The sequence below is a fragment of the Rhineura floridana genome, chromosome 11 (assembly GCF_030035675.1).
Source record: "Rhineura floridana isolate rRhiFlo1 chromosome 11, rRhiFlo1.hap2, whole genome shotgun sequence".
Lineage (NCBI taxonomy): Eukaryota > Metazoa > Chordata > Lepidosauria > Squamata > Rhineuridae > Rhineura > Rhineura floridana.
In genome coordinates, this window is record NC_084490.1 from 20,840,368 (window position 1) to 20,867,118 (window position 26,751).

Below are 26,751 nucleotides of genomic sequence, written 5' to 3' on the forward strand. Positions count from 1 at the left end.
GACAGGATTCTGGGAGAAATGAGGGCCACAACCTGCTTGCTTGATCCTTGCCCATCCTGGCTAATTAAATCCACCAGCTTGGGAGTAGCTGGTTGGTTATCTGATTAACACCTCCCTAAGGGAAGACACTATGCCAACATTGTTGGAGGCTGTGATTAGACCTTTGTTAAAAAAGCCTTCATTAGATCCTGTGGATCTAATAACTTCTGGCCAGTCTCTAATCTCCCCTTTCTTGGCAAGATGATTGAGAGGGTGGTGGTGGCTCAACTCCAAGTCTTCTTGGATGAATCAGATTATCTAGACCCTTTTCAATCAGGCTTCAGACCTGGTCATGGGACAGACTGCCCTGGTCGCCCTGCTTGATGACCTATGCCAGGCATCAAACAGTGGGAGTGAATCCCTGTTGGTGCTGCTGGAACTCTCGGTGGCCTTTGATACCATCGATCATGGTATCCTTCTGAGCCGTCTTGCTGGGAAGGGTCTAGGAGTCACTGTTCTACAGTGGCTTCGTTCCTACCTAATGAACAGAAAGTGGTGCTGAAAGACTACTGCTCGACCCCCTGGCCGTTGGCCTACGGGGGTAACCTCAGGGTTCCATTCTGTCTCCCATGCTCTTTAACATTTATATGAAACCACTGGGAGAAGTCATCCAGAGATTTGGAGTGCGATGTCATCAATATGCTGATGACACTCAACTCTGTCTCTCCATCTGATGGCAAGGTGGGACTGCTCATCCTAAACTGGTGCCTGGAGGCTGTGAAGGGCTGGATGTGGGCGAGCAAACTGAAACTTAATCCAGACAAGATGGAAGTGTTGCTGGCCAAGGGAAAAACTGCCCCAGGGATAGGGATGCAACCTGTTCTGGATGGGGTTGCACTCCCCTTGAAAGAGCAGGTCCGCAGTCTGGGAGTTCTTCTGGATCCTGCCCTGCTGCTAGAGTATCAGGTGGCTGAGGTAGCCAGGGCTGCTTTTGGCCATCTCAAAATGGTCTACCAGCTGCATCCCTGGAAGCAGCTGACTTGGCCTCAGTGACACATGCATTGGTGACATCAAGGCTTGATTACTGTAACACACTCTACTTGGGGCTGCCATTGAAAACGATCCAGAAACTAGTTGGTCCAAAATGCAGCAGCCACAATGTTAACTGGAGCATGGCGCAGGTAGCATATCATCCCTGTGCTTTATCGACTCCACTGGCTCCCAATTTGTTTCCGAGCCCAATTCAAAGTGCTGGTTTTGACCTTTAAAGCCCTAAATGGCCTTGGAGCAGTGTACTTAAGGGACCGCTGACGTCCATATGTTCCTAGCCTGAATTTATGATCTACCTCTGGTCTCATCTGTGTGCCTGGAATTAAAGAAGTTAGACTGACAGGCATGAGGGAGCCTTTTCAATTGTGGCTCCCAGACTTTGGAATTTCCTGCCCCAAGAAGCCCGCTTTGCTCTCTCCCTGATGGTCTTCCGGAAACTTGTAAAAACTATTTTGTTCTGGAGAGCCATTGGTTGGGACTGACGGGTCAGCCTGACACTGTTTTAAGCTTTTTATCTTTTATGTTCTTTTGTTCTCACTTTCTTATGAGAGTATGCACATATATACATGTATGTATGTGCATGCATAATGCATCTTAATTTACTGTAATGTTTTGTCTTTATGTGTATTTTATAATATATATGTGCAATTTTATTGTAGCCACCCTGAGTGCTCTATCGTAGGGTAGAAGGACAGGATAGAAATATTTCAAATAAATAAATACATCTAATAATGAGACCAGAGCTTGGAAAAGTTATTTTTTGAACTACAACTCCCATCAGCCAAATCCAGTGGCCATGCTGGCTGGGGCTGATGGGAGTTGTAGTTCAAAAAAAGTAACTTTTCCAAGCTCTGAATGAAACTGCATTAGATGATTTGCTCAGGTATGGTGATTTTAGCAAATCTTTCCTAAAGGAGCAGCTCTTATCTATGGTAATAATTCTGAAAACAGAACCATTAATTATTTACACCATGTTACTTTATCCCCTCTCCCCCCCAATAAAATGCAGATGTGCACAGTACAATTAGAAGCTACTTTCATGGGGATACCAATAAACAGAGGATTGGATTCAAGGGCGTTGATGGAACAAAGTCACCAGTTCCATGTTGACTGTACAGTTAATCAGAGAATCTGTCTCAGAGAAGAGACAGAGTCCAAGTTTACAATCTGCTTTCTGGCCCAAAAAGAGCAGCTCTCAGGCAGCCCCTCGTTTCAAATTCTTTGAGTCAATTAGAAAGGAAATGAGTTCTAGAGCTGGGGTGGGGAACCTCCACTGCACAGGCCAACTTTGGCCTGTTAGAGGCTTCCATTGGGCCTGCAAGGTAGTTTTTCTAAGATCACATCCACCCGTCAGTCAGGTAACATCAGGGTTCAATCCTGCTTGGTTCAGCTGTGTGCTCTAGTATATCTCATTTTAGATGCTCATGCTCATCTGGGCTTTTGTTTGAATCAATATATAAGCTACACATCCATCAATGCCAATCTGACCAATGCCAGCCTGTTTGGCATTGTACTTCTTTGCTGGAACTAACACCACCAGATGGATTTCATGGGAGATGAACACGAGGGTTAACAGCCAGCTGGGCCAGGTCCACAAATTGAAAATGGGAGTGTGTAGCTCTATAGCCTCCCTTCCACATTTTAGGAGCAATTAGAAGAGGGAGAAAGATGTCAACCAGAAAGCAGCTACATTATCAGTATCAAAGCTTTGCTTTGTTTACATACTTTATGGAGGCAGAAAGGTACTCCACCATACAGGTCACTCCCCCCCCCCAAGGGTTTAAATGACATTCAGCTTTAAAATGCCACTTTTCTGCTGCCTCCTAGAACCAGAGGCCTAAACATGATTACGCTCTAGGGAGCTTGTGAAGCCTGTATGCACAGTGAAGTCAGACTAGAGTCTCCTTGCATATACCCGAACCCCTCCTACTCTATTCCTAGAGATAGGAGCCCTGCCGCTGCTAAATCTTGACCACCACCACACCAGACATTAATTTTTTTAGATTTTTGTTTTTAAAATTTGCTTTTAATCGGGGGGAAATTCAGAGGTTTCTGAAAAGGAAAAAGGAATCTTTGAAAAATCCAGCCCAAGCAAAAACTTCCCAAAATTACACATGTTCAAAAACAAAAAGAGAAAGGAGGAATTAGAGCAAAGGAGAAAAGAGAGGTGGGGAAGGGGTTATGAGAAGGCTAGAGACTTAGGGTGGGAAGGAGGGAAGAGAGAAAGAGAAAGGGAGAAGACAATTGGACAATCTTTCAAAACTTTAAACAAAACTGAAACAATGTAACGGAAGAAAGTGAAAATGGGGTGATGCATTTTCTGAGTTTACCTGTAAAGAACTGAGGACAGGGGGAAAAATAAATTAAAAAACTGAGCATGACAACTCCAGAACACAACAGAAAAGAGGTTGCAAGGATCATCTTGTATGTTGATTCAATTCCACAGCTGTTGCTTCTTACTGCCTTGATTTGATTCTCTTCACTTCATGTTGCCACATCCACATGAGGTTTAATTACAAAGAAGTCTTTTTACATTCTCCTCTGCATAGAAAAAAGTCTCTGAACTGGTAGGAAATATTGTGAAGGCAGGTTCTCTTTGCTCTTCCCCCTCAGGCTGGTTTTTTGTTTGACTGGAGAGGTGGCATCTCTCTCATGCTCTTTTGGAGCCAGGCCATAGCTCGGAAGAGGAAAAAACTGAGACAGCGTTAGTTTTTGAGTACAATGGAGAACACAAAATGTGCACACAAAACAACCTGGATTTTTCATCTTCAGAGAAAACCATCTGTTACTCATCATTATAAAAGTAGAAAAGCATGGATTTTTTCTCCCTTAGAAAACAACAGTTTTCCTAGCATTATTTACAACTTGTAGCTTCTGTACAAAATAATTATTCCACATATTTACACAAAGGAACCATTTGTTCTCGTGTCCTGCTGACTTCTCAGAGTTTTCCCAAGTGAAATCTAGATGAAGTTATGCCTCTGGAAAGATACTGATGTGGTTTTAGAAAAAACCTAGACAAGGGGTCCCCCCCTGTAGCTTAGGGAGGAAATATTCTAGCTTCCTGAACACTCTTGTAAGGGTGAAGGGATTGTAAAACACAAGGAGACAGCAATTAAATCCACATCTCCCAGTGATTTTTAAGATCCCCGTTTCTTTCCCCAACCCTTTATCTCAGCGATTTCTGACCAATGATGATAGATAGGGGTTTGCAGCTATGTTCTCACATTCGTCTTGACACGAGGGGAAGAAAAAGACAGATGATCGTAAACTGATGCGTACGCATTCCCCAGACACCTCCCTACCCCACTGCTGGCAAAAAACACAATTGTTAGACTGAGCTCTCTGCTCTTCTCCACGTCTGGTGGTCTCAGATGCCATCCGATGTCCTTGGATCTTACCCCTCTTCTCTCCGTGTGTGGTGTGGACAGCAGGAGAGGCGCGGTACAGCTAGGCTCCGGCATGCCCATGGCAGCCAACTGAATCTGGTTTTATATATGTATAAATATATACACACACATATATATCTGTACATGTTAAAAACAGGGCAGGGCAGTGGGCTTATACTTTCAGAAATTGGCCAGGACCGCCAAGCTCTGCTTGCAGTCAATCTTGGTGGCGTCGGAGCTAGTATACACAAGGGACAGAGCTGCGAGGAAGGCTTGGCACTCCTCCTCGCTCTCGAAGGCCAGCTCTGACACAACGTAGGAGACTGGAAGCACCGGGCGGAAACTGAGGGAGATAAAAAGAGACACTGGTGAATGGGAAAAGGCAGCAGATGACAGGCAGGCTAAGACGACAAGCAGAAACCTACTCCTAGTATGCAATTAGTGAGCATTAGCTACCCTGCCAACACGCTGAAGCCTAATGAACCTTCACTTGAGGTTTCATCTTTATGTTCCTAGACCTCATGGCTGTTAAAGAGAGTTTGAAAGGGTCTACATAGGATGTGTTCTCAAGGTGGTGCTTAATTTCTGAAGAGGAACAGAAGTTGAACTGGTCTGGAAGTTGTGCTAGTTGCAATAACAGATGCATTCTATCCTCTTGCTCAGAAGCACATTCAGGAAGCCTGCAGATTGCGAGTTATAGCAAGCCTTAAACTATGGCCACAATGTCACCACAAAAATGGCAAACACAACCTAAACCTCCTTCTACATTCCAGTGCAATGATACTCAACATATGGAGTGAAGGTAAAGGAGGAATATTTCATGGAATATGTGGATGCCCATAAGGCCTTGCCTTAAAAAAAATGGTTAACTGAACAGAGCATAGTGCTGTCAGTATTTCCCCTGCACATTTAATCCCACTGTATGGAAGACAGTGAAGTTTGAAACTTAGAAACTTTTTGAGCAGCCTCTAGCTAACAAACAATATGGAGACCAATCTCAGAAGGCTTCTGAAAGATTAGTCATCACCACAGGCTTGCTGTTTATTATTCTAGAAGCACAAACTGGTTTGGTTTAGCTTCCTTCATACCTAAACTAGCTACACCATAAGAAGGCAAGGCAATAGTTGTCCATACTGTATTGGTAAAAAAGTTTTTTAAAAGTTAGTAATGAAGTTCCCACAAACCCTGTCAATGCAGAATAGCCAGGACTAGAATTGGTGCAGGGGGAATCTCCCACCGGAAGGGACAAGCCTAGAAAAATTAATACAGCTGTGCCTGTAGTGCAAGTGGGGGAAGAAACCCACTCTTACACGGATGGAGAATTAACATTCTACAGATCAACTGTCTAAAGTGACAAATCAACAGAAAAAGGGTTTGGAAAAGGGGGCAGGGGACAATGATATGAGTATGCAAATGTACTAAACCACTAAAACTTGCTGTCCTAAGGAGTCCTCTCAGCCATTCAGCCTTATTCGTAGATTAACAGTTGCCCCCCGAAACTGAGCTTTCTTTCCTCCTCTGCAAGCTCAATTTGATTTGGCAGCAATGGTGGTGGACGGAGATAAATTAAGAGGGTTTTCCCTTATAGTCTGTACCCAAAGCTTGTACTTCTACTCAAACAGCAAATTACTGCAGCCTTGTGTAACCGAATGGGGTTTCAAAATTCCCCCTACCCACCTGCCCCACTCTAGAAATCAGTTTAGAACCAGACTGCAGCCTAGAAACAAACATTTGTTTAAACCTACTTTGAACACTCCCAGCTTTAAAATGCCTTCCACAGGACTTTAAAACATTCAGGGTGATACTCTCTCTTCAATCCCACTATTTTCTTCATGCTTCCTCCTCAATCTTTTTTAAGGACAAAGCTAGAGCTCTCAACAGAAGTGCTTCTCTGTACATTTCTCCTCTTAGCATCCTTTACCAAGCACAGATTAAGATAATGCATTGAAGCCATCTTGTCACTCATCTGTGGAATGTTTGCTTCCTATCTGCTGGTCTCTTATTGGCTCAGTCTGAAACAGTCTTCCTGCATCACACCACTGCCACTACTCTGATCTATCCTTACAGCACTGTTATCAGTGGAATGTACACTCAGATCCTTCCCCTTCAGGATGCACATCCACATGTACATCCCACTGAAAGCCATGCAGTACAACTAGATGCCATCCATGCTCAGATGCACATCCAATAGAGGCCCAACAAGTGACAGGTATGCAGAAGGCTGATTTCTTGTGCAGCTCTCTTTAGCTGAATCATGAGAGGAACCATGACAAGGCGTATTCCTCCTTGTTGCCCTATCCCTTCCCTTTTCAGGTGTGTAATTATGAGAGATAGAAGCAAAATTGTGAGAAAGTCTCAAAGGTTTACTCTTGTAATTATGACTACCTTCCCAAATGCCATCTTCATTTCTTTGCTTTGGGTAATGACTATTGCTTCACGTGCCCAAATAAAATCTCAATTGCATATTTTTGGTCTCAAGTGAAGATAGATTTGACTCAGAAGTGCTAATCTTTCAGTATGAAAACTGACCTATATTTCTTAAATGAATCAAAATACCCCTGGTGCGTCTTCAACCCTGCCCAGGTATACACCCCAACTGCTATTTAAAACCAAAGGAAACAACAGTGGCTTAAGCAGAATACCAGTCATTCTACTTACCTGTGAAGGACACGGTCCTCTCACCTAAGGCTGCAGAAATGTAACCCCCTTTTACCCACCTCTATCTACAGGATATTAGTCTCCCTTTTTGCAACACAACAGTCAGAGCAGGGAGGAGACTTAGGAAAGTGTGCAGGTGTGAGGCATCTCCCCACCCCCTCTCCCCAGGAGCATCTGGTTCGGCTTCACATACGTTTTGATCATGGCTTTGAGGGCCGTTTTCCTCTCTCGTTCGGCAAACTTGTCAATGAGGTAGCCGGACATGCAGGGGGCCTGGCGGTATAGACAGAAGAAGCGGTGATAATTGGACAGGGCCCAGGCAGCTCGCAAGGCAAGTGCATGTGCCACACAGAGGTCTGCTTTCATCTCTTTCGTCAAATATGCCAGCTCTGTAGTGATATCTGAAGGAGAGAATAAAGAATAATCAAGACCCATGTTCACACTACAGCCCTGTTCCTCGCTTGCTCTCAGTGCCCATTCTCTCTTTGGCTGAAATATTGAGGCCTGCTGTTTACACCTATGTTTAAACTTGCTTGGTTTGGCCTGGCCTATTAATGCCACCAAACTCAATCTGAATGCAACTAGCTAAGAATTTAAGCCCTTCTCTCCCAACAGCCAGGAGCTGCTCTATGGTTTACAATCTTTTGATAGTAAGTTTCCTAACATGTTTGACATTCTTCTAGTGATTGGCATTGATGGGGAGAACACAAGCCTTTGCTGAGACAGGCTTGAAGAAGAGATATGCAGGGACTGGGGGGACCTGCTGGGTCTCACTCTTGATTCCAACTTCTTGTGACTGTACCTTCCATCTATAGCCATATTGGCTAACAGAAGACATTCATAAAGAAAAATGCCGTACAACTAAATGGATCCCCACGTGCTGTGGCAGACTAGCCCAGACCTACCAGATTCGTGTACATCCCCTTCCCATCAAGGAAAACATGCTAAACAGCAAAGCACAGGGATTTCTTTTCAAACTGCAATTCTATGCGAGGCGATATGGGCATCCTCATTACAAAGAACAGCAGCACTGTCTATTCAGATTAAGGAGATGACAGCATACATGATTCACTCTCCACCCAAGTCCCCATCGCTCACCCCCTGAGTTTCTGGTGAAAATGTAATAAAGGATGCGATAAGCAGTGAATTCGCCAACATTTCCAGGAAGGTTCTCCGCATAGAGCGACTTCAGCTGCGTCTGGCACTGGTTGAACTCCTCATGGTCACCCTGGAGAAAATAATTCATTATTATGTAAGATGCTGAAGTTGCCATACACCACTCCCTCTCCTAGAGTTGGATACAGACCTGTACCCCAACCTCAGCAAGACAGATAGGCTCTATGCCCTCTCCAAATCAGCCCCATCCTCCTGTGTGCATCTCCAAGTACTATGAGCGTAATATGTGAATGGGTCCTTAATCCTCACTGTTCTGATCTATCTAGTGCAAGAGAGATGCTCTCTGTGCCACAAGGGCTAGCTATATTCTGAATTGTCACACAGCTGTGCCTCCCTCCCTCAGGTACTGCATGCAGCAAATTCTACATATAATGAATTAAAAAAACATCTTGTGCACAACAAATTGGGAAAGAACTAATATGTGGCAGGTAAAGGAAAGAGCTAGAGAAGGCAGAGGATAGACCAGGGCTTACAATACTTTTGGGCCCATCTGCAAAGTGCAGACTGTCATGGGCACCACAACTCTCCTCTTCCCAGCTGTTAACCAATGCAGACTGCCTCCTATGCCACAATTAGACTTGAAAAAGCCTTTTACTGGCTAGAGGAAGCTTCTTTCAAACCTAATTTCAGCAGAGGGAGGGGTGAGGGGACAGGGAAGGCCTCTAAGGGCACATGTGTGTATTCATGGGTGCCTTGTTGGCAACCTCTGAGCTAGAACAGCTGGGCACCTCAGTCCCTCCACAAGCCACCCTCAGGTTTTTGAATCTGTACAATCAACTGCCTGCAGATTTATAAAGTTTATTTATCAATATTTTATGGATTTTGCATTGTCATTGTTCTAAACTTACTCTGATTTTAAATATAGTAGGGCCCCACTCATATGGCAGGTTACGTTCCAAGCCCCTGCCGAAAAGCAAAAACCACAGGAAAAAGGGGCCCTACTGCATTCCAGCCGCCGCACTCCACCTGACAGCGATCAGCTGGAGTGTGGTGGCTGGAGCTCCCCGCACTACAGCTGATCGCCCCGCTGGCACCGCTGTATTAGCGGAACGCTGAAAAGTGGGGCCCTACTGTAGTTTTATGTATTGTTTTGTATTTTGTCACTTTTAGACTTTTACTACATAAAGTGATAAATATATACAGTGCTCCAGAGTTATGAAGTGAAGAAAGCTGATTTTTTTCTTACTAAAAAGTAAGAGGCAAAGTTGATTCAAAATATTTTAGTACATCTGGCAGGCTAATGCCCACAGCTTTTCTCCACTAAGAGCAGCTAGCAAGTTTCTTGAGGCATGTGAGGACTGAAGCTAAGCAGCTCTGGGTCTGGTGATTGCTTGGCTAGGAAATCCATGCACGTAGCCTTGAGCTGTTATGGAAGCACCACAGCTAAATATAAGCAATCTTTTTTTACCTCACTGTGTGTACTACATTTATACCCCACACTTTTGCCAAGGAGTTCAAAGCGGTGGACATGGTTCCCCCCCCCCATTTTATCTTCACAATGACTCTGTGAGGCAGAAAGAGAGTGCCTGGCACAAGATCGCCCCATGAGCTTCATAGATGAGTGAGGATTTGAACCCAGATCTTCCCAGTTCTATTCTGACCCCCCACAACCACTACATCAGACTAGCTCTTACCTTCTCCAGTGCTATCCTGGCATGAGTTTCATAGACCTCCACAGTGAATTCTGTACGGATTCCTTGAACCTAAGCAGGGTAAGAGACAGGATTACCAAGGAGCTGGAATACCCGTAAACCTTTACATATTAACCAGTTACTGAACCCCTTTTTGCTTTCTCACAGAGCAGGGAAGGTTTGGAGTATACATGGATAAACAAAGTGCAGGCGGATTCAGAAGGCTTCCACTTGAAGTCAGGTTTCAGCCTCCCACAACAGGTGGAGAAAATTTACTGGCCATGTGTGCATGGTCTCCCTTCCGGGAATTACCCTGTGCCAGCATGATTCACGAATATGGGGCAGCGGCCCAACCAGGAGGGTCACAAAAATAAGGGCATAATGGTGTTCCAATAAACCAAATGAAGCAAGTGAGGAGGAGGTTTGAAAACTCAGTTATTATAAACCCACACAACACTGGTGACCTCAAATAATGTAATAATGTGTACAGAAAACTGGGATACACCATATATTAAAAGTAGTATTTAAATTTGCTTTGTCCCTTATAAGGTTTCAAAACTGAGTCTTAGAGATCCTTATGTTATGAAGGTTACATTTTTAATGGACCTTTCATTGTTTGGGGTCTGAAAGCAAGATATGCAAGCTCTCCCTGTGTACAATGGTATAACCACTATTATATAGCTCCCCCAAATAATTTATCTTCTTCATTACCCGCCTCACCCCAAAGTAACCATCAACCCAAGTTAGAACTTGATAACAACAAACACTACCATTTTTAAAAGTTAGACTCTTGTTCGATACTGCTGATGCCACTTGCTGCTCTGGAAGCCCCAAAGGTGATAGAAGGCCATTGATACAATCTGTCCCCACATGATTACAGAAATGGGCAGGTCCTCTGGGGGCTTCTGCAATGGCATGTGGTGTTAAACTTGGCTGCCAGCATGGCTTCACACAACTGTTTCCTTTCTTAATACTTAAATGACAGGAGTGGAACTGCCTGTGCCAGATGAAGGGTAACAGAAATGAGTTGTTATTAGCTGTTGCCCCACCCATGTTGTGTCAAAGCTACTCAACTCATAAAGTAACACATCAGCAGTTCAGAATGAATAAGCAAGAGGGTAAACGGCAGCCAAGGAATGGCATATGTATTAGTCACAGGAACACAAAAAGGTGCCACTTCTTTCTCTGTTGCCTAATTAAGTGTTCCTTGCCCAAGTAATGGTGTGGGCAGGTACTGAACCCAGGGAACGCTCCAATGTAGAAGAACTGCATGCAAATAGATTTTCATGCACAGAATTGGGTTGACTTCTGTGACGCACCCTTCAAGCTTGTATTTGTTTACTTTTATCTAGCGTACTGCTCTTCTGGTTGACATGTGAAGCTATCTAGCAAGGCACTGAAGCAACAATCCAGCTATTTTGAGATGCCTTATCTCAAGTTTCTGATAATTTAGTTTCTGATAATTTCTCTAGTTTCTGATAATTTCATTAACAATCTCATTGCCAACACACTGCCTGGTCTAGCTTCAGAAAGAAAGCAGAGTGTCAGGATACGAAACTGCATCCAGTATCAAATTTCATGCTTGCACAGAGTATCACACAGACAAATAGGCATGCTCCAATTAGGAGACCTCATTCCCCTAGAGAACTCAAATATACCAATTCCCCCATCTAAACAAGTGGCAATTGCAAGTAAATATATTAAGACCTCTTTTCTAGCCCATCTACTACATTCATGGCAAACCCGCATCCTCATGGATTCCTGCCATTCAATGCCTGAACAGGGTTACCGTAAGGTCCTGCCGGATGGATTTCATCTGTTCACAAGCATAGGCATAATCTTGCTTCTCTTTCCAGTGAGATTTCACCATGGTCAAAGATTTTTTAAGCACCTGGGAGAAAAAAAGGGAAAGGAAAGTTACAGGCAGCTGACAAGCATTAACTAACTTCCAAGATCATGAAGCAGGCCAGCCCTGAAGATAGACAGGAACTAATCCACTGAAAACATCTTTGGAATAAGGGCAAGTATGATGCCAAGTGCAGGATGGGTGGGTGGGTGGGTGAGTGATGGTAACTGCAGCCAAGATTGCACTGCCTGGCATCATTGACTTTTTAAAAGGCTCCTTTAGGAGGAAGGGCGGGATATAAATCAAGTAAACAAATACATGGTTCTTTCCCTTCCCTCGGCCAGCATACATGTGCAACGTTTCCCTTCATTTATTAAAATATTTTTTTCTTGCATCTTCTGTTAAAAAAAATGGGGGCAGTTATAAGGAAATGCAGTTCATATTACATAGAACAGTACTTTGCTCCCTACAGAAATATTTGCCTTCTCCTACCCATTGGCAAACTGAATGCCTCCATTTGCCAGTCAGTGGCCATGTCATGGGAAGTGGTTCCAACTGATCTATCCATAAAGCAGTAGTGGTAGCAGGAGTAAGGCTGCTTTCAAAAAGAGTGGTGCGGGAGCAGTGTACTCTTTTTCTTGTGCATGTGTTTGAGATGGAAAAGGAGGCTGCAAGTCAGTGTCTCTCTTTGTCCCCCCCATCTGGCACACCCTTTTCTTGAGCTTCAGATGTATTCTCACAGGAGGACCTTGCTGGGTTGTTTTTCTTAGCATTACCAACAGGGTCAAGAGCTTTCTTGGGCCCATGGGCCCACGTGCGCCACATGCACATCACTACAAGAGAATTCTGCTTTCAAGCCTAATTTCAGCAGAGGGAGGGGGACCTGTGGGCACCAGGAAAGGCTTCTGTGGGCATGACCCCTTATAACTGTATCAGTGGCTGTTACCCAGAGGCAAACATGGAAGGGTAAAAAGGCCAGGTGGCAACAGCAAGAACCCAGGAGCAGGAAAGCACAAGGTAAGCACTTGGAGAAAACTCCTTTGCCCAGGGTTACTTACAGACACAGGCCGGACAGTAGAGGGGTCTGGTGCACAAGTGAGACGCAGGTAATGTTTCGTGATCTCCTGGCAGGTGCCCACTATCTTCAATTCATTCCAGTCAAGACCATCAGAGCCAGTAGTGTCAAGGCTGTTGATCTGCAGAATGAGTGGCTCCAGACGAAGTTTTTTGGAATGGCCCCCATGCTGGAAGCGGGCTGCCCGCCGCTCCTTCTTGAACTCTTTCTCAGGATCTTCATAGTCCATGGTGTTGCGTTTCCGGTTGCGCTTGGAAGGGCCCTGATCATGCCTGCAAAAACAAAACAAACAAATGGAAAGGATCACCCTTGACAAGTTAAGTGCTCTTCATGGAAAATACCCAGTTGCTTACTAGATCCAGGTCCTTTGAAGATCAGACAAAACATGTTTAATCCCTCAAAGGTGTGCCTGCTCTCTATTCCAAAAATCACACATAAGCAGCCAGTGAATAGAGCAGGCCTCATTTTTGCACCCAACCTACCTTTTCCCCCGCTGAGCTCTCATCCGGCCTCTTTCCATGTGGCCTCCACGGCCCCGGTTTTTCTGGGTGTTCCTGCGGCCACCCAAGCGACACTCATTGCCTGAATAGGAACTCTCTGAATCCGAATCGCTATTTGAGAGGGGAAGGGAGGGAAAAAAGTGTTTCACCTCTTAACTCTTCTATGCAATCAAGATCCTGTATTGTACTGAACTTTCATTTTAAATAAAAACATGCTGAATTTTTAAAGTAATGGATAAAATTGGTGTTGCAAGGAACATCTGCCCTACTAGGTCACACTAACCTTTAGTCCGTTTCTGCAAATAGGAATCACAGAATAACCTAGTTTTCCAAGAATCCCAGCTTGTACCGAACTTTTTTTTTTTTTTTAAATAAGTTATTAGTTCTAATGTATTAGATGAACATGCAGGCCTGTCAACCCTTAGTTAGTAGGTGAAGTTGTGTCTTAGTCTAACACATCTTAATGATCTGATATATAACCTTGGGGAGCATGAGAAATCTGTTCCATACCTATTCTACTTCTTTTGCTTTAGATGCTTACCTCCGTCGGAAGTGGCGGCTGGGAGACCGCGACGAGGACCGGGACCTGGAACGTGAATCAACACTTGAGGATGAACTGTTCTCCTTCATGAAGACGTTGCGGTTTCCAAACTTGGTGGGGAAGCCATTCCCACGAGCCCGACCAGCCCCAGTTCCTCCACTAGCACCTCCTCGCTGTGGCTGAGAGCTGCCACCACCACTCCGTTGTTGCTGCTGCTGCTGAGAAAGGCTGGACTGCATGGGGGTTCGTGGGGAGTGGAGAGAGGACACCTCCCAGCGCTGCTGTTTCTTCTTGGGGCTTTCGGCCATGTTGTCTCGGCCCAGGCTGTGGATGCAATCAAATCTTCTTTACTGAGGTGCAAACCCTCATGCACCTTCAAAGAAAATCTGTCATGTAAAACCAAGAATCATGGCCTCTCAACACTCCCCTCTTCAAAGCCACTGGAGAGTTTGAAATCTTCTGTCACCTCTGGCCTTGCAGCTACTCACCCTGGAAGTGGCTCCCTGCTCCAGTCAATTGTATAGGCAGTGCCATCTTGCAGCCTGGCTTGCAGCACTTCCTTGAGCAGCTTCTCGGTGCGATCTTTGTCTTCCTCCGACTCGCAGGCGGTGAAGCAGCGTTGGACATACTCCTTCATGTCTTGTGGCCAGTCTTCTGGCTTCCCTGTTGAAGAACTGAAAGAAGAAATGTATTAATACTCCAATGACCCAGTAACATATTCTCAGTCATGCTAAGACCTTTATTTGGTCATCAGGTATGCTTTGAAGACTTTTGCCATGTTTAAACGCAAGGGACAGAATAAGCAAAAAATTGGGGAGAATGCCATCTTATTCATTTATCTGGCAGATTTATGCCACCACATTCTTTCAGCATGTAACTCAAGGAGTCAAATAAAATCCCGTCTCCTGATCAGACCCACACTTGCTTAGCGTCAACAAGGTAGCTGTATCATGTGTCCCCAGACTATCCTAACTGGTAAACATGGTAGAAATCAGAATTCTGAAACAGGTATACACCCTCCCACACACAGGCCATCTGCCGTGCCACTCTTCAGGGTACACTATATCTGAAACGTTATCAATGCTGTCCAAAGTTTTCATGAAAGAGACTCAACTATCTTGCAAAGTAATTATTGCATATCAGACTGCTTGTTTTAAAATTCATTGAGCTCAGCTCTTTCAACATTATCTCCCCAGCCAAGCTGCTTGAAGGCTAGACCTTCTGATGACATTTGAACACAAACATCAGCTGAGGAGTTCAGCCTCCGACCTGGAAAAAACTCCCAGGCTAAACAAAACCATGTTCCAGAGGCTTCACTAATAAAAGACAAAAGTCAAGAGTACAGGAATACCTCGCATTAACGTACTCAATGGGACCAGAGCAAGTACGTAAACCGAAAATGTCCTTAAAGTGAAGCACTACCATTTAAAACTTTTTTTACCTCTCCTTCATGCGGAGCCTCAAAGCCCCACACTAAAGCCTCTGCTGCTGTGCTGCTGCGCCTCTCAGCTGATCGCAATCGCGCCTCCCAGCTGATTTGCGGTGGCGCGATCGCATCTATTTCCACCCCCACACACCGTTAAGTGTCCGTAAGTGTGAAGCAAGCGTACGTAAACAGGGGCATGGTGGAATATGGAGTATGTCCGTAAAAGCGAGTGTATGTTAAGTAAAGGTCCATATAGCGGGGTATTCCTGTACCTAAACTGGGCAGCCCAGTTGAGGAAGGATATAGAGGTGTTGGCAAGCTGGGAGGGAAACTCTGGCCTCCCTTCTGCCACCAGTGCTTCCCTCCGAGGACATCACTCCCTGCACAATGAGATGGCGCAGATGCCTCTGCTTTCCTGCTACAACTTCCCTTCCAGCAACCCCGCTGTGCAATTAGAAGACGCCCCATAGGGTGCTATTTCATGCAGGTCACCATTTCTGACTTGGCAAGTGTCATGCAGAACATCCACTTATTTTGTGTTGGGCACCTGCTGGGCAACACATGATCCCTCACAGTGTGGCAGTAAGACACAGGGGTGAAAGTCCAAGAGTAGTAATGGCCAAGCAAAAGGCAGCACCCTCTCAGGCTTCCCTCCCAGCAGGATAGCACCTTCTTTCGTGGAGTGGGAGCCTCATGTGGCCCATGAGCTGGCAATCCCTGCTATACTGAATAATTGCCAGGCTAGACCCAAGCAAACAGATGCAAGATAAGTATTTCATTTCTTCAGGCTCAGCATCAGTTTCTGTTCAGAGTGAGAAACTCTGGATTACACAGAACTCATAAGTGCCAATCTCAACTGTAGTAGTGGGAGGAGTAGAGGCGAAGGGTGTTTGCTCCCAGAAACCCTACACTGAAACAAAGTTTCTCATGTACTTTGCCCACGAGTTTCCCAGTTTCTCTCTAGAACTATAGGGCTAGAAACGTCTAAAAATGAAAGCTAGGCGCTGTCAGGAATATGAAAACCTGACACTAAAACAAAACAGGAAGGCATCTGAAGCATGAGCCACAGGCAAGGAGATTTCTACAACCTACAGATTTGCTCACCTCCATCCCAATCTCCTTTCCCTTACTAGAAGTTCCAGCACCTATCACCCAAACACCAACCCAAGAAAAAACTGAGAAAATTGTGCACACCTGTGATTGTGGCGTTTCTCAGAATTCTGCTGGGAACCAAAGTTGTGTTGCTGCTGCTGCTGTTCTGAGGAGCTGAAGTTCTGATTTGTTACCACAAAGGGGCGTTTTGGGAGGTTGAATTTCAGACCACCAGACCCAGGTGCTTCTGTTTGGAGAGAACCAGGTTTTTGTAGAGATGTGAAGTCCCAGAAAAAAAATGGAAAAATTCAGAAATTTCTTTTAAAAAAAAAACCACGAGGGGAAAAACCCACATTTCCCCTGAATTTTTCCAGGCCTTCATATCCCCAGCTTTTTTTTTTTTTTAAATAAGTTTATCCTTCAGCCTCCACCAGGCACAGATCTAAAAACACTGTAACAGGAGATTCCTATTAGTTACTGTTACCACAGATACAAGCATAGCGGAATCTGGTGTTCCATTTCAGTCAAACAAAAATGCTTTTACTCAATCAATTTACTTGATCTCAAGATTCTCCACTATAAACAAAATCTTGCAATTTGCCACTGAAGCAAGTCATATCACCCATCTCTGTAAATCTATAGAGAAACAGCAGTTCCTTTTGATTAAAGCACAGGAACAAAGGATTATTTTAAATGATTTGGAAATGCAGCAAATACTCCCAAGTATTCAGGACCAGATGTTAGGTCTTACATAAGGAAAGAAGTTTTTTTCTACAATATAAAAAAGTATATTGCACATTTTTACAAACACTATCGGTTGGATCCAGACTAAGTTAGCTGCATAGTTCCCATTGAAAATCAATGAGACTTAAGAGTCAAGGCATGGCTAACTTGTCTCACCAATTCCAGTCAGACTTAAGTGCAACTAAGTCCATTTTGATCTAAGGAGCTCCTTGGGTGACTGGAAAGGACTTCAGCTTGCCCTTTTCACTGCCAATCCTCCCCTCTAACCCGCTCTTGTCACAACCCATTTAGGTCTGGAAGGCCCCCAACTCTAAGGAGCAGCTTTTGGGAGGGTTCAAGAGGCTGCTATGGGAAAGCCTCATTACATGAGCAGAACCAGTGTGATGTCATGGGTAAACATGACCTTCAGCTCCTTGGTGGAAAAGTGGGATACAAGAGTCACAATAAACATCTAATAAAACTGCTTATACTTCTCAAAGAGGAATGGCGGGCAGAATCTACATGTCTGTCACAATCTCTCTTCTCAACTTATGCCATTAGCCTAGTGCTATTTTCATCTTCCTCTAGTGCCGGAGTTGCCAATCTTGTGTCCTCCAGAGACTAGAACTACTGTCGGTCCCAATCGGCATGGCCAATGGCCAGGGACAATGGAAGCTGCAGTCCAAAGCAGCTGGAGGGCACTATATTGGCTACCACTGCCCTAGCTCTCAGAAACTCACGTTTCATGCGGTTCCACAGCTGCTGCCCTTTCTTGGGCTTGGTGGCATCCTGGTAGGAATGCTGCTGCTGGTTGTACTGGTTTGGCTGGGAGTGCGGCCCTCCAGAAGGCCCACCCTGCTGCTGCTGCCCCCCAGAGCCCATGGGATGGTTGCTATGCTGTGAGGGATGGCTGGGATGCTGCATAGGGGACTGTGGTGGGTTGGGGACTTGCATTTGCTGCTGTTGGCCTGGGTATGACATCCCTCCATCTTCCATGCCTGGGACTGGAGGCTGGGAGAAAAAGAAAGGAGATTTGGGCTATCACCATCCTACAAGGCACATTCCTGGACAGTAAACACCAAGGGTACAAGGCCTCAAGTCAGCCAGGAGGAGCCAAATGCATCATCTTCTATATCCATGGCTTCACTCTCCTGTGTGAAAACCTAGAACTGTCCCCTCTCGGAACAAGTGGGAAAGTTTCAGAATCCAGCATCTGTTTTGTTGAGTCTCTGGCTGCACAGGCTTGTTCCTACACACTGTACTTCTCTCCCATCGCATCCCAATCGTTAACTACCATCACTGTAAATTTCCAGAGCAAGAAATTATTCGAAAAGGCAAAAAAAGAAATGAAAAAAGCATGCAGTCAAACTGCACAGCACGCTATAGAGCTGGCTTTACCCACCTACTGCCTACATCCATGGTGGCATCAAAGACAAGTTTGGGTGGATGTATGGAAGGCAAGAAAATAAAGCTCATTTCCTCCTGTTTTTAACACAGGTAACATCCTCTTTCCCGCAGAAGAAGTTTATTATGACAGCCACCTAACAGTCTCTCTGCAATCCTCCAAGCTTTCTTCACTTGAAGTGGCTCTTTATAGTAAGGCAGCAGTGGAGATTCATTGAAATGGTTTTTGAATCTTGTTAAAATTTGGCTGGGGTGTATATGTGTATGCTTTCACTATCCTACTGAAAGAAAAAAAAAAACGAAAGAAAAATTGTTTGGAAGGAAACCTAAATACAGATTAGATATTTCATTACCTGGTTCATGTTTCCTTGGTGCTGTCCAGGAGCTGGTGGTTGCTGGGACGTAGGAGACGAGTAAGAGCCTGGGACACCATATGGCCCAGGAGATCCATAACCAGGGTAGACATTCTATGGGGAAGGCAACCCATGGAACCAGTCAGAAGAGACATATTCCACATTTTAACAGACACTTCACAAGTATGTAATATACAAGTTAGCCACCTTCCCTTCTAAAGATATACTGAAGTCTAGTGGTCTCCCAAGTTTTTCCCCCCATTAAATTGGTGGACCACTTAATGATTGTTCTGCCTCTTGTAGCAACTGGAATGCGCCGTGGTAGGTGCTGTATGATTTCTAACTGCATTTTTACAGACATGCCATGGACCACTTGAATGAAGCTTGCAAACCAATTTGGGAACTAGTTTGGGAATCCTTGCTGCAGTTAATCATGGTGGCCAGAAGAGTTTTCTGCCTTATCCCCCCACCCCACAGGGTCCCACTCAAGAAGCTTCCAGCCATCTGGATATTCTCAGGCCTCTCCTGTTTCAACATTATTTTGAAGCCATAGAAACAGGTAGCTCTAGATTATCAGGATCTCTTCTCTATCATCCCAGAGGTTATGGAATAATGGGCTCAAGTTACAGGAAGGCAGATTTCAAATGAACATCAGGAAAAGCTTCCTAACTGCTAGAGCGGTACAACAATGGAACCAATTACCTAGTGAGGTGGTAGGCTCTCCAACATTGGAGGCATTCAAGAGGCAGCTGGACAGCCACCTGTTGGGTATGCTTTAATTTGGATTCCTGCATTAACCAGGGGGTTGGACTCAATGGTCTTATAGGCCCCTTCCTAATCTACGATTCTATGGCACACTTTCTTTGCGATTTGCTCTGGATTATTCTATCAACTTGTAGGGGATGTGTGACCATAGGTGAAGACCAACTGATGTGAAGAAAACTGCTTTGACTTGTGGGTTCCTCCACTTCCTGCCCTCCCCTTCTGAAATGTCTTACTATAGATCTCAACTCGAAAATTGGAGTCAAGATGAATACATTCTTGGAGGGAGCTTAGGAAGCTAGCCAGCTGTTGGTACTCACCATAGGATAATAATAACTATAAGGGTAGAGATAGCTGAACTGCTGATACCACTGGTAATACTGCTGTTGCTGTTGCAAGGATTCCCCTTGCTGGGTTGTATACTATGGAAGAAAAGAGCAAAAATATGTGTCATAAGGATACTCAGAAAGCGATCTGACCTTACTAACACAGAAGCTAGGCTATTTGTCCAACAAATTCAGGACCTTACTATTTTAGTTTCAGAGTGACAGACTAGCTGTCTGTGTGTCCAGTACACAATAATGCTACCCAGGCATCCTGAGTCCCAATAAAGCAGACCCCAAATCTCCCCTAGAAAGCTGAGGCTCCTAGCTTCCAGACTAGGTGTCCACATCCTCCCCAAGTCAATAAGAATTTGTTCCAATTTCTTCAAGAGATACAAGACACATTCAACAGAACACTGGTAGTATTTATACTCATTTCCATGTAGTTAACAGACGTTTTAGAGATAAAAACTGAACTCAAGGCTATGGAACCCTGAAGTGTGCTTTCCAAAGCCTCCCTTTGACTTCTGAGTAGAGTTTTGAGTTCTTGCTAGTAAGATAAGGTTACACTTCCAAAGGTTAGGGAAACGCAAGCTTGCACCGTATTAAAACTGGCAAAGAATTTTGCAACCTCTTATACTCTAAGATACGTATCTTTGCCAGGCAGCTGAAGAAACATTAAACCTTCTTACCTGTGTGTTAGCCTGTCCATTGGTGGCACCTTTGTTATTGCCAGAGTTAGCAGCAGCACTGGCCTTACTAATGCTAGCTAGTGCTTGACGGGCTTTCTCCCATTCAGGGTTCTCATGCATTGGGCCTTCCATTCCATTCTCTCTGCTGGTCCCATTTCCCAGAGTGTACTGGGGAGCCCTGCACAGTGACATATTGGAATGGAAGGTTAGTGAATTTCAGGCTCGGTTATTACAGGGTCATTTATTACCATTTATCATTAATGTAACATTTAATTCACCAGTGCTTCCAATTTCTGCATTTATCCTTCCTTGAGAAAGTCCTCCATTCTTTCAGATTTATGAGACTGACTGCTCAATGCCACCCAGGGAATGTCTGAAAATGTAAGATTTGAACCCAGATCCAAATGGAATGCCATCTTCTCATTCACAGCCAGTTAGCCTCACACAAGTTTTATCTACATGCATACTAAGTTCATGCCACATTACTATCTTACAAGCTACTCCTTTCCAGCTATCACATCCAAAACCACTCATCTGATCAGCACCCAACAGGTGTAATGAGAAAGCTCACAAAATGCCACCACACACCCCAAGAGCCTCAGGATTCGGGTGTAAAGGCTTCTCTATTCCTTCTAGACCAGGGATGGGAAAACTTGTGGCACTCCAGTTGTTGTTGGGACTTCCATCAGCCCCAGCCAGCATGGCCAACGTTCAGGGACAATAGCAGCTCCAGTCCATTTTTGCAGGCCAAAAGCTCCCATCTGTGTTCTAAACTCAAGGTAATCTAGGGCAGACTGGCCAGGCCCCTGCCAAATCAAAGGCAGCTAAAGGGTCCTGGCAACAGAAGGCAAGGCCAGGCAGCTGACTCACCCACAAGGCTAACAGAGGCTGATTGTGACATCAGCCCAATTCAAGGACTGATATCAACAGAGGCAGCAAAATCAGAGACACTGCAGAAGATTTGCCACTATCAATTTTATGCAATTGTGATTAGGAGTGGGGCCTAAATAGAAGAGTCCTCAAGCCTCCCTCCTGAAAGCCCTGTGCTCACCTTCTCTTAGATTTGAGCCAATTCATACCCTAATTTGAACCATGATTATTTAGAAATATCACTATGCGAGATAAAACAAAGATTTTCGCCTATTTCCTTTCCAGAGCAGCTCTCAACCTTCAAATGAATTCCCTACAAGCCTGCATCCTCATATGTCTGGGTTGGTTATTAACAGCTTACCCTTACTTCCCAAACCACCAGTTTTTGTGGCCCTACCACTTTGTTGCCTTGAAACAACTCTTACTCACCAAAGGCACCCAGTAAGGTTGGGCATTTTAATCAGTCAAAAAAGATCAGGTCAACTGACTAGTGAAATATTATCAAATAATGGTTATATATATTTAAAACATTCACTGTTTTAAAGAACAAAAAGCCTTTCATCATCAACAGTTTGCATTTATGTAAATTACAGAAACAAATTAGTTAGAAGTGTATTGGTTCACAGTAATAGATAAGAAGTTTTTAGACTCTAGACCAGGGATGAGGAACCTCCGGCCAGTGGGCCAAACTTGGTCCACCAGGCCTCATTTGGCCAGTGAGGGCATTTTGGGGTAAGTCACACCCATCTGCCAACACATGACATCAGGTGTGGGACGGGTAAGGGCAGGGTTTCAAAGGAACAATTGGGAGCTTAAAGTGAGCTCCCAATTACTCCTTTGTTGGAGCATCAGCTAATGGGCAATAGGAACGCACCTCGCTCAAGGAGGGAAATGCAGTTTCTGTTCAACAGAAACTGCTCTGCCCTCCCAGTGGTGCTCTTTGAAGCTGCCCTGTGTTGCTCCTTTCCATCTCTGAAATCAGAAGTTGAAAAGAGCAAGTATAGGGCAGGTAACGCCCCTCATGCAATGGTTCCCAAGCTTGGGGACCCCATACAAGGGACTTTGACAGGTGGGCAGGACAACCCACCTGTCCAGGTTGACCCATGGGGTGGGCCGAGATAAAGATCTGGTCCCCAGAGACAAAAAAGTTTCTCACCCTGTGGTCTTGCTTGGGTGGACTTATAGCAGGTGGACAGCGGGCAAGGTGCCCTTGTTTCTGCCCGTTAATAAGTTGCACCATAATGAATGGTGCTTCCTACAGTGGCATCTTTGGTTTTTATGGACTACCTGTGATCAAATAACTGGTAGTCAACTGACAAGATCCAATTATTCAGTTGGCAACCCTAGAAACCAAGAAAGTGGCTGTGAATCCTGCCTTAACTCTAAGTGAATATTTCCACTCAACGCTACACCTTCTTCATTTAGAATGGGGGTGACTAACTTAAGGCCTTCCAGATGTTACTGAACGTCAACTCCTAGCAATATAGCCAACAGTCAGGGACAACAGAAGTTGTAGTCCAGCAACAGCTTTGGGAGTCATGATTTGTCTGAAAAGTGGAATAAAATAAAATAAACAAGTTTTTCTGCTATTGTTTTATGTATGCATTTGTATCTACCTTTTAATTATTTCTAAATTAGTTGTTTTGAAGTCCCAAAGGCATAATAAATAGCCTAGAAATACCTACATTAAAAAGTGTTCACTTATTACAGGTATTCGTACGCTGTCCTATTACCGAGTTCTCAAGACTGCTCACAAGAAGATTAAAAGTGAGTAATACAAACTACACAAGTTAACAAAAAAACTTGTCACCAAAAAGGTAAAGAAACCTACTTAAACAAAATGATAACAAGGCTTAATTTTTACTTGTCCCAGGGACAGCTGTATTCTGCAGAGGTAATACAACACTCACCCACATCGGGTGACTAAAGGAGGTGGAGGCCTGAAAAAAGCAGGTACTATACATTTGAGACTGTTGTCTTGCATACTCTAGTCCTGAATGTCTTGATGGTGACCAGCAGGCTTGTGATATCATTGCCATTATGATGTCACAAGTTGAAACACTGATCTCAACTTGGACAGACTCAAAATGATGTTTGGCCTTGGATGTGCCCTCACTACAACTCTATTGCTAGTACAGGTGGCCACCAGAGATATATTTTAGCATCCACATTTCCCCCATGATATTATAGAAGGCAGTTACCATTAAGTTTGTCAGAGCATCTATGTCAAATATATCCCTTCTAGACTGAATGTTTAACTGAATAACCAACTGACCTGGACACACAGTACTAACACAAAGCATTTGGATTTCACTACAATTTCTTGTTGTCTGCCAAATAACTTTGTGGAGTCAAATTTGATTTCTCATTCTGCTGAACCAAGAGCAACATCTTGAGCCAAGGCCTCAGGTTTGACCTTCATCCAGAAAAGTGCCATAGTTGCAAGCCATCATCAATATGAGACTTCCCATCCCATATGAAGAGGACCTCCATCTAACCCTGTCTAGTTTCTGATCAATATATCTTCTCCCCTCTCCAAGTCTATCCAGCCGCGTAAAACCTAATCTCACCTAGCCCATCCACCTGACAAGAGAACATAGAACACTGACTTATACTGAGTTAGACCATACTGGAGATGCCAGGAAAATACTGATGAATTTTTGTCTGGAATTAGGTTTTAAGCACATGGATTTTCAATGCTAGAAACAAAGGCAGTTCCTTAGTAACACTCATGTGAAGAGTTCATATCATTTAACAGCATTAAGGTCCATTAAGTTCCTTTCAGGTTATGAGAGATACTGTGATTTCAATGGAGAGCATTTACGCTATGACCTGTAAGAGGTAGATTTATATCAGTTCAACCCCAATCTCCTAGGTTAGCATTAACAAAAGCAGCATTGTTGTGAAGATAGATTAAGTAAGAATGTCAACAAATAAGAATGAGGAAGCAAATCTAAAACAGGTTATTAAAAGTACAACTAAATCGAAAAACCACCACCAAACTATTTCAGAATCCAGAGCAAGCAGTCACAATATAGAAAGAAATTCATTAGCCCAGTAAAATTTTCAGCATGTCATAAGCTAGCACTAAAGAATCTGTACTGCTGTGACCATTTCTGAAATGAATTTTGAATGTAAATTCATTTTAAGCTAATTAGCTCAAACTTCTCCCTATTGTGTTTGGGATAAGTTCTCCATCAAAATAACCCAGCTGATAACAATTTAGAGCAGCTTTTAGGCTTGAACATTACCAGCTTCAGTAGACAGGAAATGCCAGCACCCATAGTATTTGCATGCAATACCCTTTAATTCCACTTAACTAAAACTTGGAAAAGATTTGGTTAACTTGTTCCTTGTATATGGGGTGGGTTGGTTGTTGACTGTCGTTTTCAAAAACAGTTATTTCCTAGATGTCATAACAAACATCTTTTTAAACGAAACTTGTAGCCACCTCACTTCATTGAAAAATTACTCTGGCCCACAAAATGGGAGATAGCGTCCGACAGATAACCACCTGTATTTTAAGCCAGTCCATTCCAAACTCCATGTTAATCCCACCCCAATCAAAGTAAAAGAAGCTGCAGCAATCACCATTCTGAGGCAAGCTGGTCGCCTATATTGGCAGCCATCCTCAAGTCCGTGGAACAGTAGATGCCAAAGCAAAGCCAATCCTGGTAGAGCCTTGAGTGGTGGCCCTCTCTTGGCACGATGGTTTCCCTTTTTTCTTCTTCCGCAAGTAGAGGCCCAACAAAGGATGTTAACTGGGCGAGATGAACATCTCACACGGCAGCAAACTGCGGCACCACTGCCTGTGGGGACACCCCTTTGGCACTCTCAGATTCACTTCTTGGCTGCCCCCTTCTACCACAGGGCAGTACAGTGCAGGCAACCCTGCTCAGGAAATTTCCCTCTAAGCTCCTTCCAAGAAGAGGCTGCTATGCACTCTTGCCCCCACCCCACCCCAGGGCGTTGTATTTTTTACACCCCAATTTTTTTAAACAATCTATACCACAGGTGAATGTCGTGTTCTATTGTAACACGATCTCCCCCCTAGACATATCAAGGTCCATGCATGCCCACCACACCCCAGACACAGAAAACTGAACCCCCTTTCCCTAACAGAAAAGAAACCACCCACCCCTAGACACCCTCCCGCTGCCAATTCGTATCCCTCCCACACTTGGGAGACCCTCGGTCCCGCCCGGCCGGCCAGCCTCCCCGGCTCCCCTCCTCGCCCTGACTTCACTTAGCCGCGTTCTGGCTCCCCAGTTGGCCACTTACATCCGGGTCTTGTTCCTTCCCTTGTCCCCCCCTCTTTCCCCCCTCTCCCTCCCCTCAGGCTAACAGAGCGAAGAAAGCCCCTCTTTTGGCTTCAGCCTCGCGACTGCAGCTGATATTATTCTTGTGGCAGCGCCGAGAGGCTAGTTCTTTGGCACCACAACAAGAAGCAGGGCGCGCTGTAGGCCGCCGAATCTCCCCGCTGAAACGGAGAAAGAGGAAGAAGAAGGCGCCACTCGCTTTTCCAAAATGGCGACCACTGACTCTTCCCCTCCTACCTCTGCCTCGCTCTTAGCCACCCTCCTTCCTTCCGGCTGCCCGGAAGGAAGAGCCGAGCGAGGGGGAGGGAGTAGAGCGTGTCGTAAGACCGTTTGTTCTGTCAGTCAAGACATGTAGGTGCACTGAGGGAAGGCGGTTTGGGCCGTCCCGAAGTTCAGACCGCCGGTGTGGTATAGTGTAGTGGTTGGTGTGTTGGGCTTTCGCGCTTGGAAGTTTCTGGTTCGGTACCCCACTGCCCTGTTGCTGTGGGAGACTTTAAGATGAAACTTGTGAGCCGTGTACGGTCCCCGAGATTCTTAGAAAGGAAAATGGGCGGAGAAGCTGATGGAAAGCCCGCAGAGCAGCCCGTTTTATACTACGGTTGTTGTTGGACTCTAGCTCCCATCAGCCCCAGCCGGCGTGGCCAATAGTCAGGGACGATGGGAGTTGTAGTTCACGTGTGGAGACTCCCCATTCCTATCTCAGGGCTCTTTCCTCATTTTTTGTTCGCCGTTTATTTTATTATTAGCCAATAATAAAATTAATTATACATATTATATTGTTTATATTATATATATAATAAAATAAAACTTCCATCTCTGTTGGGGCATCGATTGGCTTTTCTCAAACTTCCGTCAACGATTGGCTGAAAATCCACTGTCTGTTATTCTCTTGAACCAATTGGCGGCGACTGGGGGTGGGGACAGTGAGGCCGGATAGCTATG

At 44.7% G+C, this 26,751-nt stretch overlaps 1 protein-coding gene across 1 annotated transcript; it reads right to left on the reverse strand.

Annotated features, from left to right (window-relative positions):
- Window positions 1-3,033: 3,033 nt before the first annotated feature.
- On the reverse strand, window positions 3,034-26,107 carry LENG8 (leukocyte receptor cluster member 8). Its single transcript, XM_061590371.1, has 15 exons — window positions 25,082-26,107; window positions 20,621-20,798; window positions 19,926-20,027; window positions 18,844-18,957; window positions 17,827-18,097; window positions 16,466-16,610; window positions 14,334-14,519; window positions 13,846-14,169; window positions 13,287-13,415; window positions 12,788-13,076; window positions 11,673-11,774; window positions 9,887-9,955; window positions 8,175-8,304; window positions 7,270-7,477; window positions 3,034-4,761 (listed from the first exon to the last, which is right to left on the reverse strand). Exons 1-15 carry the CDS (start codon window positions 25,117-25,119, stop codon window positions 4,599-4,601), a joined length of 2,448 nt encoding a protein of 815 aa, XP_061446355.1. The 5' UTR covers window positions 25,120-26,107; the 3' UTR covers window positions 3,034-4,598.
- Between the last annotated feature and the right edge of the window lie 644 nt (window positions 26,108-26,751).